General features: G+C 38.8%; 2 protein-coding genes and 1 non-coding gene across 3 annotated transcripts; 1 reads left to right on the top strand and 2 right to left on the bottom strand.

Moving 5' to 3' along the window:
* Positions 1–4,162: 4,162 nt before the first annotated feature.
* On the bottom strand, positions 4,163–5,579 carry LOC147928507 (uncharacterized). Its single transcript, XM_087486172.1, has 4 exons — positions 5,472–5,579; positions 5,300–5,419; positions 4,548–4,824; positions 4,163–4,458 (listed from the first exon to the last, which is right to left on the bottom strand). Exons 1-4 carry the CDS (start codon positions 5,577–5,579, stop codon positions 4,163–4,165), a joined length of 801 nt encoding a protein of 266 aa, XP_087342298.1.
* A 1,527-nt stretch (positions 5,580–7,106) lies between these two features.
* On the top strand, positions 7,107–8,012 carry LOC104757833 (acyl-acyl carrier protein thioesterase ATL1, chloroplastic-like). Its single transcript, XM_019239363.2, has 4 exons — positions 7,107–7,391; positions 7,567–7,667; positions 7,756–7,865; positions 7,950–8,012. Exons 1-4 carry the CDS (start codon positions 7,252–7,254, stop codon positions 8,010–8,012), a joined length of 414 nt encoding a protein of 137 aa, XP_019094908.2. The 5' UTR covers positions 7,107–7,251.
* Positions 8,013–13,500: 5,488 nt separating this feature from the next.
* LOC147928506 (small nucleolar RNA R71) lies at positions 13,501–13,607 on the bottom strand. The gene has a single exon (XR_015581139.1). It is a non-coding gene; the product is annotated as a small nucleolar RNA R71 (small nucleolar RNA).
* Positions 13,608–14,893: the final 1,286 nt, after the last annotated feature.

Here is a 14,893-nt window from a genome sequence, read left to right as displayed (position 1 = left end):
GGCGCTCTCTCCTCTCACGACCCACACTTTAGCTCTTTCTCTAACCCCAAACCGAACTCATCCCCTCTCTCCTCTTACCACCATCGAGCTTCTCTCTTCTTTCATCTCTATGGTTGCGACGACCATCGACCAACCCCCGTGAATAGAAGACCCGGGGCGTAGAGTGTTTTCAAGAGAACCATAGGGTTTTTCTTGGTTGAATTCGATTTAACCAGAAATTAGCTAAACCATTCATTGGTTTAATTAATTAATCAGCCAGCGTAATAAATCAATTCAAATTAAATCGGATTCACTCCGATTCCCGGCATAAACTCAAATCTTCTATTATCGCGGAACATTGGCGTTACACTAATATATATATAAAATAAATTATAACGATGAAAAATATGATCCACAAGAATTTGTGCCGCTATATGTAAACGATGAACGACGATATGTGAGGCACTTACCTAACGTTATAGGCTTGTTGATAAGGTAAAGAGATACACAACACTTTGTATATACTTGGAACACGCTAAACCAATACTTTGAACTTTGTTTTTATTAAAAAAATTATCTTTTATAAGGATACCTTTGTTGGATTTTACACAACCTATCCCTCTCAATAGGATTGTACCCAACTAAAAATAAGTCCAAGTCTACTCTTCAAATGATCCAAACACCCTCCTGTATCGATCTAAGAGAATTGAAACACCCACCTTCTTAGCTCCTTTCTGTAGCTTCGAAGTTTAACAAAAAATCAACAGTATTCTAAAGTGTTTATGGTGGCTCGTGGCCTCACTTAGAATAGTTATACACACTTCAGAAACTCTAAAAGATGAAACTCCAAGTACCAAGAGATTAAGAGATTAGGAAACTTGCTCTTCAAACTTATCATTTTCCTTATTTGTTATAGAGAATACAGTAAAACCTCTATAAATTAATACTCTATAAATTAATAAACACTATAAATTAATAAATTTTGTTGGTCCCAAGTCGGGCCAGTGTAAAAATTAACAATATTCGATAAGATAATAAGATAATAATTTTTTCGAAATCTCCTTACAAAATATGGTCCCAATAATATCATAAATTAATATTTATGTAAATTTATATATATATATATATATATACTGATATAATAGTGTATGTTTCTCCTAAAGCTCAATTCTATAGAACAATTGTAATGTTGTATTTTCAACCTATAATGATATCTCTAAAATATTTTATAACATGTCATACAAATAATTAAATTTAAAGTTTTAATTTTTAGATATGCATCATTTACAATTTGATAATTTGACAGATTATTAAAATAGGAGAATTGATATTATTATTCATAGATTTGAATTTATGTGTCTCATGTGTATAAGTCAATTTGTCTATAATATTTGTAATTTATTGTAAATAGTGCTTTCTAAATATTACAAGTTCAATTCCTAAACCATAAAATTTATAACATCCGAAAGTTTAATCTTATTTTGCTATAGTTGTTCCAATTCATAATTTTTTAAAAAATAAACAATAAAAAATATATCTATAAATTAATATCACTATAAATTAATAAAATGTCTTAGTCCCAATATTATTAATTTATAGAGGTTTTACTGTATTTCTTAAATCTCTACATCTACAACATTTCTTTTTTGCCTCCTCACTAAGTTGGCAACTCTTTAGCTCATCATTCATCAATTCAAGCTATGCCATGTCAGCTCACGCATCCATGTCAGCAATTCGGACGTCTGATGTAATATGATGCAGCTTTCTAATCTAACACAGCATGCTGTTCCTCCACATCCCGCTGTTCCTCTACAACCCGATGTTCCTCACAGCCTACTGTTTTATAATCTGCATTTTCACTTGTAATATCGTATGAGGTACCAACCTTTTAATATCACATAGTTAGTTTTACGCTTTCTATTTCTCTTGATTAATCTAATATATAGCCCCTAGCCAAAGTTTAATTCTTCATCCAGATACATAGAGTTTTGGCTCTTTTGAGAGACTACATAAATAAAAGAAAGTACGAGCGTTGGTGAAATTTTCCGAGAAAAGAGTATTCAAATAAACTAAACCCGTTGTCCTGGGCCCTGTGTGGGAGATATATAGTTTTACATTAAAACTAGATGGCGAAAATAATTGTGATAAACCTTTGACATACATTAGCATACAAACTAGAGAAGTTATTTATAACTTTAAGGTTGTTTTCTAAAATCGTTTCTCATTTAATTCTACTAAAGACAACAAGAAATTGAAACAAGAAATTTAAAGACTTCAACCACCAATATTTAAGATTGAAAATGAAGGATGATCCTGTGATGTTTTTTTCTTTTTCTTTTTAGGCTGTCAATCGTTTGTTCAATCCAGATAAAATCGATGCAATTCAAATAAGTTTTAGCTTGGTAAAAAATATATGTCATTTTAGATATCGGTAAAACATAAATCTGATCCGAAAGAAGAAAAAATAGTTCTTTTTTTTTTTCAACTAAACATTAATCTAGAAAATAACTCCAAGGTTGGTTGCCCAAACCGGAGGGTAAGAGGAAGCTTCAAAAGATAAAGACCACGAAGAACGAGCAAGGCAATTTGCCTGTACATTTGATGTCCGCGGGATCCTCGAAAGCATGAAGGATGGGAAAGATGGTCAAAGTAAGCTGAAATCATCCAACAGATTGGAGAAAGCTGGCCATTCATTGGGAGACTGCACCATGCCATTAATTCTGCACAATCCGTCTCAAAACTCTGACAGTCAACACCCGCCACCAGTAGGGATTCCATCGCCCAAATCAAAGCCTGAAGCTCCCAGTGAAGAGGGGAAGGACTGTGTCGCTGACTCCATGCTCCCAATAACAACGTAGTATCCTCACTATTTCAAAACCACCAGCCCAGACCTACAAAAGGATCTGACGCCTTCCAGGATCCATCGACCTGACACTAGGGAGAAGGATCCCGAATCTCCAAAGGCAAAGGATCTAGGGAGTCCGAGTAGAAAGACTTGGCCTCTTCCCATAACAAATTATCATTGGCCGCCTGATTAATGACAACAATTGGCTCTGCTTAAATTCCCTGAAAAACTTTTTTATTCATATCCTTCCAAATTGACCAGACAAGCCACGATAAGCAGGGGCGTATATCCGGTGCGTTCGACGGGAATGGCACCCGCCAAAATAGAAAATCTAGGTTCGAATAAATTGAACCAAAAGGAAAAGCCCAAAATTTAAATCCACCGGGAATAAGTCCCAGATCCGGCGCGAATGGGAACACTCAAAGAGTGCATGGTTTATAGTCTCCACCTCTGATTCACATCGTTTAGACAAGGTATGAAACCGTACACTCCGAGAAGCAAGACGCTGCATCACAGGAAGGGAACCAGAGGCAATCTGCGAAAAAAAATGTTGAACCTTCGGGGGGACCTCAAGTTTTCAAGCCTTTGCCTTAATGGTCGAACACGTCGGTCCATATTCAACCTCTTTAATTAATTCATGTGCTAGCGGATAACCTGATTTGACCGAATATATCCCTGATTTAGTAAAGTGCCAAATCAATTTATCTAGTTTAAAAAATTTACTGATCTCCATAGTTTGAATAATCTGGACATCCATCGGGTCCATGAACTCTTCAAGGATTGGCATATGCCACTCTTTAGTGATTGGATTAATCAAATGATTAACCATTTAGTTGGGATGTAACAATCTCCCTCGGCCATTAGCTGGTCTTGGCTGAATATCCGGTATCCAAGGATCTCGCCATACCAAAGCATGACAGCCCGAACCTATCGCCCACCTTGATCCATGTTCCACCAAACCTTTAGTTGAATAAATACTCCTCTAGGCAAACGACAGGAGTATGGCTTCTTAGCCTGTAAGGGATGTTTCTTCCGAAAATATGTACCTCGCAAAACCCGAGCCATCAGAGAATTCGGGAAATGAATTAGCCGCCAATACTGCTTAGCCAACATTGCGTCATTGAATTGTTCTAAAGGACGAAAACCCAAACCACCTTCACATTTGGCCTTACACAATTTATCCCAAGCTACCCAGTGCATGCCTCTTGCCTTATCATTGGACTTCCACTAAAATTTTGAAATAGCACTCGTTAATTTAGACGTTAACTCCTGCGGTAACTTCTAACAAGACATAACATGGGTTGGAAGAGCCAACGATACCGACTTAATCATAACTTCCTATCCACCTTTCGATAAATACTTCGCAGACCAACCATTCACGCGATCATCCAACCGCTCATTGACATAACTAACAACCTTTGTTCTCGAACCCTGTAGATTTTCAGGAATACCCAAATACGAACCCATACCCCCTTCTTTGGATATACCCATTACAGATTTTAACTGAGTCCTTATTTCAGGTAAGACTATCTTGCCAAACATGATAAAGGATTTCTCCAGATTAACCTCTTGCCCCGACGCTTTCCCGTAGTCTCCTATAATATCCATAACCGCAGAGCATTCAGCAGCCTCAGCTTTGCAAAAAAATAAACTGACATCCGCAAACAACAAATGTAAAATAGCGGGACAATCCCGAGCTAAACTGATACCCATACCTTTGTACAAATTAAAAACAAGTAAGGAGATAAAGGATCCCCCTGACGTAAACCCCTTTGTGGCTTAATAGAATCCCGAGGTTGTCCATTAAGAAGGACTTGATACGAAACGGATGATACACACCACATAATCCATGAGATCCATTTCCTATTAAACCCCAATTTGACCATAACCGCTTCTAAGAAATCCCATTCAACACGGTCGTAAGCTTTATTCATATCCGTCTTGAAGGCCAAAAACTCAGATTTACATCGAGGATTTGTATTTAAACCATGAAACATTTCCTGGGCGAGAAGAATATTATTTGTGATTAACCGACCAGAAACGAACGCCGATTGTGTTTCTAAAACAAGAGATGGAAGAAACCGCTTAAGCCAGAAACATAGGACCTTAGATATAATCTTATAACTCACGTTGCAAAGGCTAATCGGTCTAAATTCCGTCATATGTTCATATGTTGAGGCCTTTCATTTTTTGGGATGAGACAAATATTTGTTTCATTTAACCGCACATCAAATCGATCCGTACGAAAGAAATCTTTAACCAAAGCCACCAAATCTCCTTTTAGTGAAGACCAAAAACGCTGAAAAAACAAAGTTGTCATCCCATCAGGTCCCGGTGATTTCTCGAGATGCATAGCAAACAAAGCTTTATGAACATCTGATTCCGTAATGACCCTTGTTAAGGCTCGATTCATACTATCTGTAATTAATGGAGAAACTTCCTGAAGCATCTGTGAAACCCCCCCCCCCCCCTCACCTCAGACCTCTTAAAAAGGTCCGCAAAATATTTTGATGCAATATCCTCCATACCAGATTCCGACTCAGTCCAGACATCATCGGGACCGTATAAACCAGCAATCTTATTTCTTGCCCGCCGCTGTTTCGTGGATGAGTGAAAGAACTTAGTATTTTTGTCACCAACTCGTAACCAGAACTTCATACTTTTCTGTTAGCCAATATAACTCTTCATCCCAATAAGCCTCCTTTAGTTTCCTTTCTATACTCTGGATTTCTTCCTGCGAAATCGAATCATCCATTTTTGCTTACCGCAAGACCGCCTTCAACGAGGAAATAAAGGTCAGCCCAAAAAAAACATTGTTTCTTCGCCACCAAAAAATCGAATTACGGCAATTCGTTAACTTATCCATTAATCAAATCTGAATTAAGCTTTTAAAAATAGTTATAAAGATCAAATTTGAATCGTTACAAAATTCTCTAACTAAGCACACTTTCTTTCATAGTTAAGGAGGAAGTATCTTGAATTATCATTATATATATATTTCCGACACAAAAATTTAATTCATTTAACCCTACTACTTATTCGTACTATTTAGACTATTAATATAATTATCTTAAGTAATTTTGCAACTTTTTCTTAAGCATTCAACTAAGACGTCTTTATTGTTTTGACAAGAATTATAACCACCATGTTGCGCGAGACTATAATTTTTTATCATTAAGACGGACCATTAAATATAAATACAATTATTCAATATTAAAATATAAATCTATATGGATGTCCAATTTATTTTATTAAGTCATATGCATGTAACTTATTTATTTTTTTTAATATTTTTCACAATTTTTTATTTTATTTTCTGGTATATATTCGTCATCTCTTTTATCTACTCTTTTTTCATATTCTATTATCTCACTTATAATATATTGATTATGAAAAAATATCATAACTATTTTCATTTTTTACTCTGTTCTTTTTATCGGTTGAGTGATCATTATTTACTAACATAGACGAAAACAATATTACAGAATATATCCACTTTGTAGCGAAGTTTTTATTTCGATTCTCCTAAATCTACAAATTCATAAGATTACTCTAACTTTTAAATATGTGTATTTATCCAAAAATATAATTCTTTTTAAAATTTTAGTAAAAATTCTACAATCTACAACTACTATTATAATTGTTTTTATTATAGATAGCTTTCTAAAATTTCTTTTAGTATCTTTCACTATTTTTTTTAGTGTGTGTGATGTTGAGAATAAGTTTTCTTTAATATTTTTTTATTTCAAGTAACCTTATACATTTCTCTTAAATATATACATTATTTTAATTTTTGAGCACTTGATTAATATTTTCTCCTTTCTTGGATATACCTTTGTTTAACAAATTTCACCATTTTTCAATTTTGCAAACGATAAATAAAATGGATCACTCAAACTATTTTAATTATTTACATTATTTAGAATTATAAATAATAATATGCATCAAATCCTTTTGGTTTTAATCTGTAACATGAATTTATAATGTACCACTAACAAACATAGTCTCAAGTTTTAAATATATATATATATTTTAATTATATTATATTATAATTAAAAATAATAATATACACTGACTTTTAATTGATAACATGAACTTATAATTTAACACCAAAAATTGAATAACCTCTTGATTTTAAAAACATTTAAATTTTTGTGTTTGTTTTTTAGAAAATATTTAATTTTCTTTATCCTAATAATTGTAAGTACAGAGATATATACAGAGGAAGTACGTCTTCTATTTCAAAAAATACAATCTTTTGTTAATTTATTTCTCTGAGACAACGGCAGCATTGGAGAAGATTCCTTGTTTTTGTTATATATATATACACACTCATATGTGGTAACTGAAACCCATTTTCACAAACCAAACGAAAAGGTTGTCAAACTTGTTTCAAGCATTTGAGCATCGTCACTCGAAGAAGTACAATGCTTCAAGCTACCGGAACGACTGCACCAGCTCTACCTGTAGTGTTTCCCTGTTTTTGGAGTCGACCGGTTGTCCTACCTCTCCGGAATGCAAAGACCTTTAAACCTGTCGCATGTCTCAAACTGAAAGGTGGCAAAGGGTACAGAAAGATCTCTCTAACTTCATTTCATAAGAGATCTAATATTTCTTTTTCTGGTAGGGGAACCTAGACTAAGTATGAAGATTTGTACATATATAATCTATAATGGCCAAGAGGGTGTAGAGAACTAATATTTCTGATTCATAATCTTATATGAAAATTTTCCATATGGCAGAGTGAATGGGCTCCATGAAACTGAACTTATAGTTCGCGATTATGAATTAGATCAGTTCGGTGTTGTGAACAATTCTGTTTATGTAAACTACTGCCAACACGGTTAGTTTAATTCGGTTGCTATAATTAATTAGGCTATATATCTCCCATTCTTACCAAATATTGTTTGTTAAACTTTTTTTATACGAAGGTCAACACGAGTTTATGGACAGTATCGGTATCAACTGTGATGAAGTATCCCGTTCTGGTGAAGCTTTGGCCATTTCTGAGTTGTCAATCAAGTTTCTTGCACCTTTACATGTAAATGTGGACATGTTTTCCTATCCTGCTTGTCACAATTTATAAGATTTTGTTTGTATATTTATTTTTTTACTGTGAACAGAGTGGATGCAAGTTTGTGGTGAAAACAAGGATATCAGGGACATCTTTGGCGCGCATTTACTTTGAACAGTTTATCTTTAAACTTCCAAACAAAGAGGTTATTTTGGTGCTCTCATCAAGCCTTTGTGTTGGTTTTTTACTGATGTTCTAATTTGGATTCGTTTTCTATATCATTAACGAAACAGCCTATTTTGGAGGCAAAAGGAATGGCTGTGTGGCTTGACAATAAGTACCGTCCGGTTGGTGTCCCATTTTACATACGCTCTAATTTCGGATAGGGCTCTACAAATATTTGGAATTGTAGTTGCTTTGGCATGGTATTGATTTCAATTTGATAAATAAGATTCAGATACATGTAATACGATTACAGAGCAAAAAAAACACAAAACTCAATAACCATTAATTTCGAAGGAAGTCACGTGCTCCCTCTGTTTCATAAAAAATATCATTTTGACACATTTAACATAAATAAAGATTACATTAAAATATACATATATGTCTTTATTTAATAAGTATTTAATAGGTTAATTTAGTTATAGATTACGAGTAAAATTAAGAAATCAAATATCAAAAATGCATTGTAAATGTAAAATGACACTTTTTGTAAAATAAAAATAAAATTCTAAAATGATACTTTTTAACGTAATATAATAAAGAAGGGTCTCATTGATAAGCTTAGGCAAGTCTACGTGACACATGCGAGTGAAGAGACACGTGAGAAAAAATATTAAAATAAAGAAGAAAATATTTTAGTATTGAAAATATCTGTAACAAACCCGTTCTTAGTATAATTAAAATACTCACTCTCATTATTTAGGGAGCTTTATGCTGAATGTTGTATGATTTCTCCTGTGTGAGATCTAAGGTTAGTGAGCAAGAGAAGATGATGCTCTAGTTTCTGCTTTGTACAACAATTGGTATTGAGAATAAGAGAGTTTCATATTCAGGTTATGTCTTACACTGAGAAGAGAGATAAGAGAGGAGATCGTATCCTCAAACTCATCACTCATATACTTACTTTGGGTAAATACCCTCCAACATTTTTTTTTTGTGGTTTTAGTCCGAATTCCAAAATGAATAGGCCTAGAAATAAGAATTATTATTATTATTTTGTTTAATCACGGAGAAAGACTTGACGATCCGGAGGAGGGGTTGGGCTTGCTCACGAAGGCTATTGTAAGACCCGACCCTATAATTCCGTACATAGCCGTAAATGGCCATAAAAAAAATTGCGGGCCTATTAACTTTTAACTCGTTCAACTCCCTTCTAATACATACTTAACGCAGCTTAAACAGTAACTTACCATGATTTAACCCATTAATCACATATCCACTTATTAAGTACACATCTCACCTTCACGTGTACCTTATGAGTTTGTAGCCTCTGGATAGATTGTATTATCCATCCGTACCGCGGTCCATTAGATCCAACTACCACTCGTACCATGTTCGTGTCCGTGTAGCTCACTATATTGGACCATCCTTTATTGTTCCTTAGTCACACAGCCAACCATCCCCAAAGTGACCAAGAGACAATAAAAGATGGGCTGGAATACTTTATTCTGTCCATCCGCGGAAAGATTGCTCCACCAATCCACTGTGCCATGTCTCGGTGTACTCCAAGACCTTGCTGTCCATTCTCGATCCTTACCTGTACCACTCATCGGGCATGGTATTGCATTACTCCCGTACCATCCATCGTGAACTGTTGTACTAACCCATCGCACCACCGTACGTGTTATCCTCGTACCACGTACATATTATCCCAGCACCGTGTACGTAGCATACTAGTATCACCATCGTTATTGCTAACGTCCTTCGTGTCGTACCTATCACTATCGTTAGCGTATCACTAACGTGCCGCCATCGTATTGCAACTGTCCTCGGTACCGTACCGCTATCGTCGCTGGTATCGTACCGTTATCTGTCCTTGGTTGACACTTGGCTGGTGTCGGTCGACACCTGCCTTCCAGTGAGACGATGTTTTGTTTGTTGTTTGTTTGGAAAATTGGAATCACTGTTGCTTGTGTGTATAGCCCAGTAGATGGGACGATTGCCTCACTAAGTGTTTATCAAATACTCGTGCATCTCAATATGTGTTTGTGGTGCAGGTAAAGGCAAAGTGTGATCGTGGAATCAAGGCGATGAAGATGAGGATGTTCTAGGGACTCAATTGTATGTTGTCTGGCATTGCTAGGTTGCTAGAGTTGAGTTTTTAGGAACATTGTTAGGTTGCCAGTTTCATGTTTCCTGATGTTTGATTATTGGATTGTTGTTATGGATAATTATTGGTTATATTATTATTAGATATTTATTGCTATTTCCGCTGTTGTCTGTGGTTGTGGATAGGTGGCTAGTGGGTATGGGACCACTAGTTTTAGTTTATATTATATTTCTATTTATTATTTATTAATTAAAAAAAAAACGGTTGGGTCGTTTCAGTTTGGTATCAGAGCCCTTATGGTTCTAGGTTTGGGTTCACTAGGCTTTGTGCTGTAGATGTTTGGGAATTTCATGCTTTGATTGATTATGTGAGTTAGTCAATTGCGTGTGGCATGGAGTCCTAGAACATCCTCTTCGAGCCTACTGTGTGATTCCACGGTGAGTTTATGTTTCTGTTCTTAGCCTTCTGTTCATGGTAGTGCAGATGGTTAGAGGTGGTGTTGTTGCTGGTTGTGGTCGTGGACGCGGATGTGGTCGTGGTAGGGGGAGACCCCCAGTGCTTAGTGAGACTGAGGACAAGAGGGTGACAGCAGAGGGTGTTGGCGAGTCGCAGGATGTCCAGGGAGATTCCGTGAGTGTGGCCGGAGGGGGCGGTGTTGATGCTCCAGTAGCCGGTGATGTTAGGGCCCCAGGTGCGGGTTTCCCAGTGGGTGGAGTCCCGGGTGTCGACTTTGCGGGTTTGCTGGCACAGTTGTTAGAGCGGTTACCGCCAATGGCACCGGCTCAGGCTCAGGTAGTGCCACCAGTGGTGGCGGAGGAGCGGCAACCAGTGGCTGCGGATGTGGGGGTCCACTCTCGTTATATCAGCATGCTGACAGAGATGGGCCCCCACATCCTACCGCTGTGGAGGCGTGGAGGACGAGTGTGGAACGTAACTTCTATACTCTGAGATGTCCTGAGGAGTTTTGGGTGGACATTGGGGTCCACTATTTAACTGGTGATGCTCAGTTGTGGTGGAGTATTGTGGCAGCCAGGAGAGTGCAGAGGGAGATGGCTTGGGCTGACTTCGTCTTGGAGTTCAACCGCAAGTATTTCCCTAAAGAGGGACTGGATAGGTTGGAGGTGCAGTTCCTTCAGCTAGCTCAGGGAACCTGGTCAGTGCGGGAGCTTGACTTGGAGTTCAGTCGACTTCTGAGGTATGGGGGTCGGGATATGGAGTCTGAGGAGACTCAAATCAGGAGGTTTTTGAGGGCCCTACGTGACGATTTGAGGGTTCACTGTACAGGGCAGAGTTATGCTACGCGTGCAGAGCTGGTTGAGACTGCAGCAGGGATTGAGGAGGACATCCGGGCACAGTTAGTGGCAGTTAGTCCAGCAAATCAGCCTAGTAGGGCTCAGCAGCAGGGTGGTTCTAGTAGGGGCGGTAAGTGATATGTTACGGTTTTGACTCACTTTGACCCTGTTTATTTGATAGTTTTGTAGTTGTTTGAGTCCTTTTCAGGTTATAATAAGAGGCTAGGAAGCTAAAAGCAAGGATTGGAACAGCAGGAGCAACCGGAGCAGAAAGGAGTTGAATTGGAGCAGAAAAGCTGATTTTAGACCTAGGAGCACATGCTCCCGATTTCCGAGCACATGCCCCCAACTCTACCATTTCATGATGACACGTGGCAAGCATCTAGGCGCCGATTCCCTACCTAATTCCCCTTATTTTAGGCGATCCTTTGTGAGAGAAAGAGGGCTGAGATCGTTTTTTAATAGGGAGATTTGAATTTGGAATCTTTCCTTATTTTTCTCTACTTGTATGCTATTTAACCTAGGGTTTTTAGGAGAGATAATATACCTTTTCTTTTGTTTTTGGAGCGGCGCTTTTGTGAGAGGGAGAAGAGCGGCTACCTTGTGAAGCATTCTCTGAACCCTTTTTATTTTTATGTCATTGAATTTCTCATCTTTTGCTATGATTCATTTCTCTATGTCTGAGTAGTTTTCTTTGCTATTTTAGGGGTTTCAAAAGGGGTTTCATGGGTTAGCAACATAACACAAATAAGGCTTTATATAATCGATTGTCTTCACTATTGTTAGACTTAATGCTTAGGTTGATTTGATCACCCAATCTATGATTCTAGGTTTATCTATTCATCAAAAGTGTAATAGGTTGCTAGAAAAGACATTAGTGGGCAAATTATCCTAGACCTGCGAAAGTTGATGTGTAGGTGATTTGTGAACATATCCTTCCTGTTCTTTAATGCTTGTCTGCGATTCTGGGCTCAAACGACAGTTTAGGGTTTATGGACCGCCGAGCATGTGCTCCGGATGTCTGAGCATGTGCTCCGCGTTTCCGCACAGAATCGATCAGATAGAGTTATTGATACCACGACAGTGGATCAGTTTATATTTATGTTTGAGTTCTAGACTGGTACTTAATCTATGCCCTGAATAGTTGTTTAGTTGCTATCTCTGAAATTCCCGAGAATTATCCCTGATCTAGTGTTTTGCTTATTGCCTTTTTATACCGTTTTAATCGCGTTACTGTTACCAAACAAACCCAACTTTGAATTGTCTTAGCTTGAAATTGAACCAATAGAACCATAGAGTAAAACTTGGTCTTCGTGGGATTCGACCCCGAAGTACTACTTCTTTGCTGTGCACTTGCAGTAGGAAAATAGGGTTTAAACTCTATGTATCAAGTTTTTGGCACCGTTGCCCGGGGATCAAATTTTTACCTTTGGTTTTCGGCGAAATTACTAGACTAAGACCTTACTGATTTGTCTTTCTGCTTCTTCTTTGCGTGTGTTTCAGGTGCATGTCAAGAAGATCTACAAGAAGAAACAACACCAAAGAACTAGTTGCTTTGTCAGCCGCAGAGCTCTCTTTGGCAGAAAGAATAAACCGCAAGAACAGAAAGTTTCAATCCGTCAACATGGGTGACAATAGAAACAATGAGGATATGGCTGCCGAGTTGCAGCAACTTCGACAACAGTTGGGACAGTTGCTCCGTGCTCAACACGAAAGAGCCGCGCCGCCACAACCGTCCATTAGGGACAAGGAAAACCCGCATGTGTTCTACACCAACCGAGCGGCGATTGTTCCTCCCACCATCCCGAGACAAGATTTTGAGATCAAGCCACAGATGATCTCTCTAGTGAAGCAGCACCTATTTCACGGTCTCCCAGCTGAGATTCCGATGGACCACATCGAGAATTTTGAGGAGATATGTAGCACCACTGGTTCAAATGGGATACCGCCAGACTTTCTGATGTGCAAGCTCTTTCCCTTCTCTCTTGCGGATAGAGCTTCACGTTGGCTGAAGTCATTGCCACCTGGGTCTCTGACATCATGGGAACAGTGTAGATCTGCGTCTCTGGACCATTTCTACACCAAGGCTAAGACCGCTGCCCTGAGGAACAAGATTTCATCGTTCCAACAGCACACTGGAGAAGCCTTCTGCGAGGCTTGGGAGAGGTACAAAGAGTACCGTAGAGAGTGTCCGCACCATGGATTCAGTGATGAACAGATTTTGGGCATTTTCTATGATGGAGTTAACTGGGACTACAAAAACGCTCTCAACTCGGCCAGCAATGGGGATTTTATGACAAAGTCTAAGGAAGGAGCATATCAGTTGATTGAGAACCTAGCTGCAAGCTCCAGCAACAAGGCTCCTGAGTATGACAGGTCCGTGAAGGTCAACAGTGTCAATACGCAAAAGATCGACGAGTTGACAGCCAAGGTGAACCTTCTTCTGAAGGGGAGCCAGAAAACTGTCCATTTTGTCGATGAGACCGGAGACATGCCGCTAGCTCAGGAGATTTGTGATGGAGAGGATGAAACGATGGAGGTTAATTATGTGAGTGGGCAAGGTTTTGTGCAGAACAGGGGTTTCAACCCGAACTACAGAAGCCATCCGAATTTGTCCTATAGAAGCACCAACGTGGAGAATCCTCAGGATCAGGTGTATCCGCAGCAAGGAGCTCAGAATCAGATGGGTTATCAGAAAACCTTCTCAAACAACTTCCAAGGCAAACAGTTTGTGCCCACTCAAAACCGTTTCCAAGGGGGGAACCAGCAGGCATATACAAGCGCTCAGCAAGCACCGCATTTCACCAACCAGCAGTTGGGATCTTCACCTGCTAGCAGCTCTCAAGATGAGCTGAAAAACATGATGCAACAACTCTTGGTGAATCAACAAAAACCTTCAGTGGAAATCAACGCTAAGGTCGATACCATGTACAATGACCTTAATGGGAAGTATGAGGCAGTAATGTCACATGTGAAGAAGCTTGATGTTCAGGTTGCACAGACTGCTGAAGCCGTGAAAAGAACTCCTGGGACTCTGTCCGGAAAAGGGGAAGCAAACCCGCGGAACGAGTATGTCAATGCGATTGAGCTAAGGGGAGGAAAGAAGTTACCCCCTAGAGAAGCACCATCCGCTAGGCTTGACAAGGGCAAGGGTATTGCTGAAGAATACCTTCCTCAACATGCTGCTGAGACTCCACCGTTGAGTCAAAAAGAAGCCGAAGCATCCGGCGAGCATGTGCTCCCACCCAGCGAGCACGCGCTCCCGACTCTCGATCAGACTGTTCCTACTGAGGTACCTCCTGCACGCGGTACACCCCTAGGGTTCCTTACCCTGTTCCTCCTAAGAAATCTCGCAAGGATTTGGAGGATGCAAAGTGCAAGGAGATGTTGAGAGAATTGACGGTAAAACTACCCCTAGCTGATGTTGTTCAGATGATACCTGCTTTGAAGAGATATGTGAAAGGGTTAGTTTCTGGGAGAGTGTCAGAGGA

Source organism: Camelina sativa, chromosome 14 (assembly GCF_030686135.1).
Source record: "Camelina sativa cultivar CO46 ecotype springtype chromosome 14, ASM3068613v1".
Taxonomy (NCBI): domain Eukaryota; kingdom Viridiplantae; phylum Streptophyta; class Magnoliopsida; order Brassicales; family Brassicaceae; genus Camelina; species Camelina sativa.
Note: the sequence above shows the minus strand (reverse complement) of the source record. Positions and strands in the feature narration are given on the sequence as shown.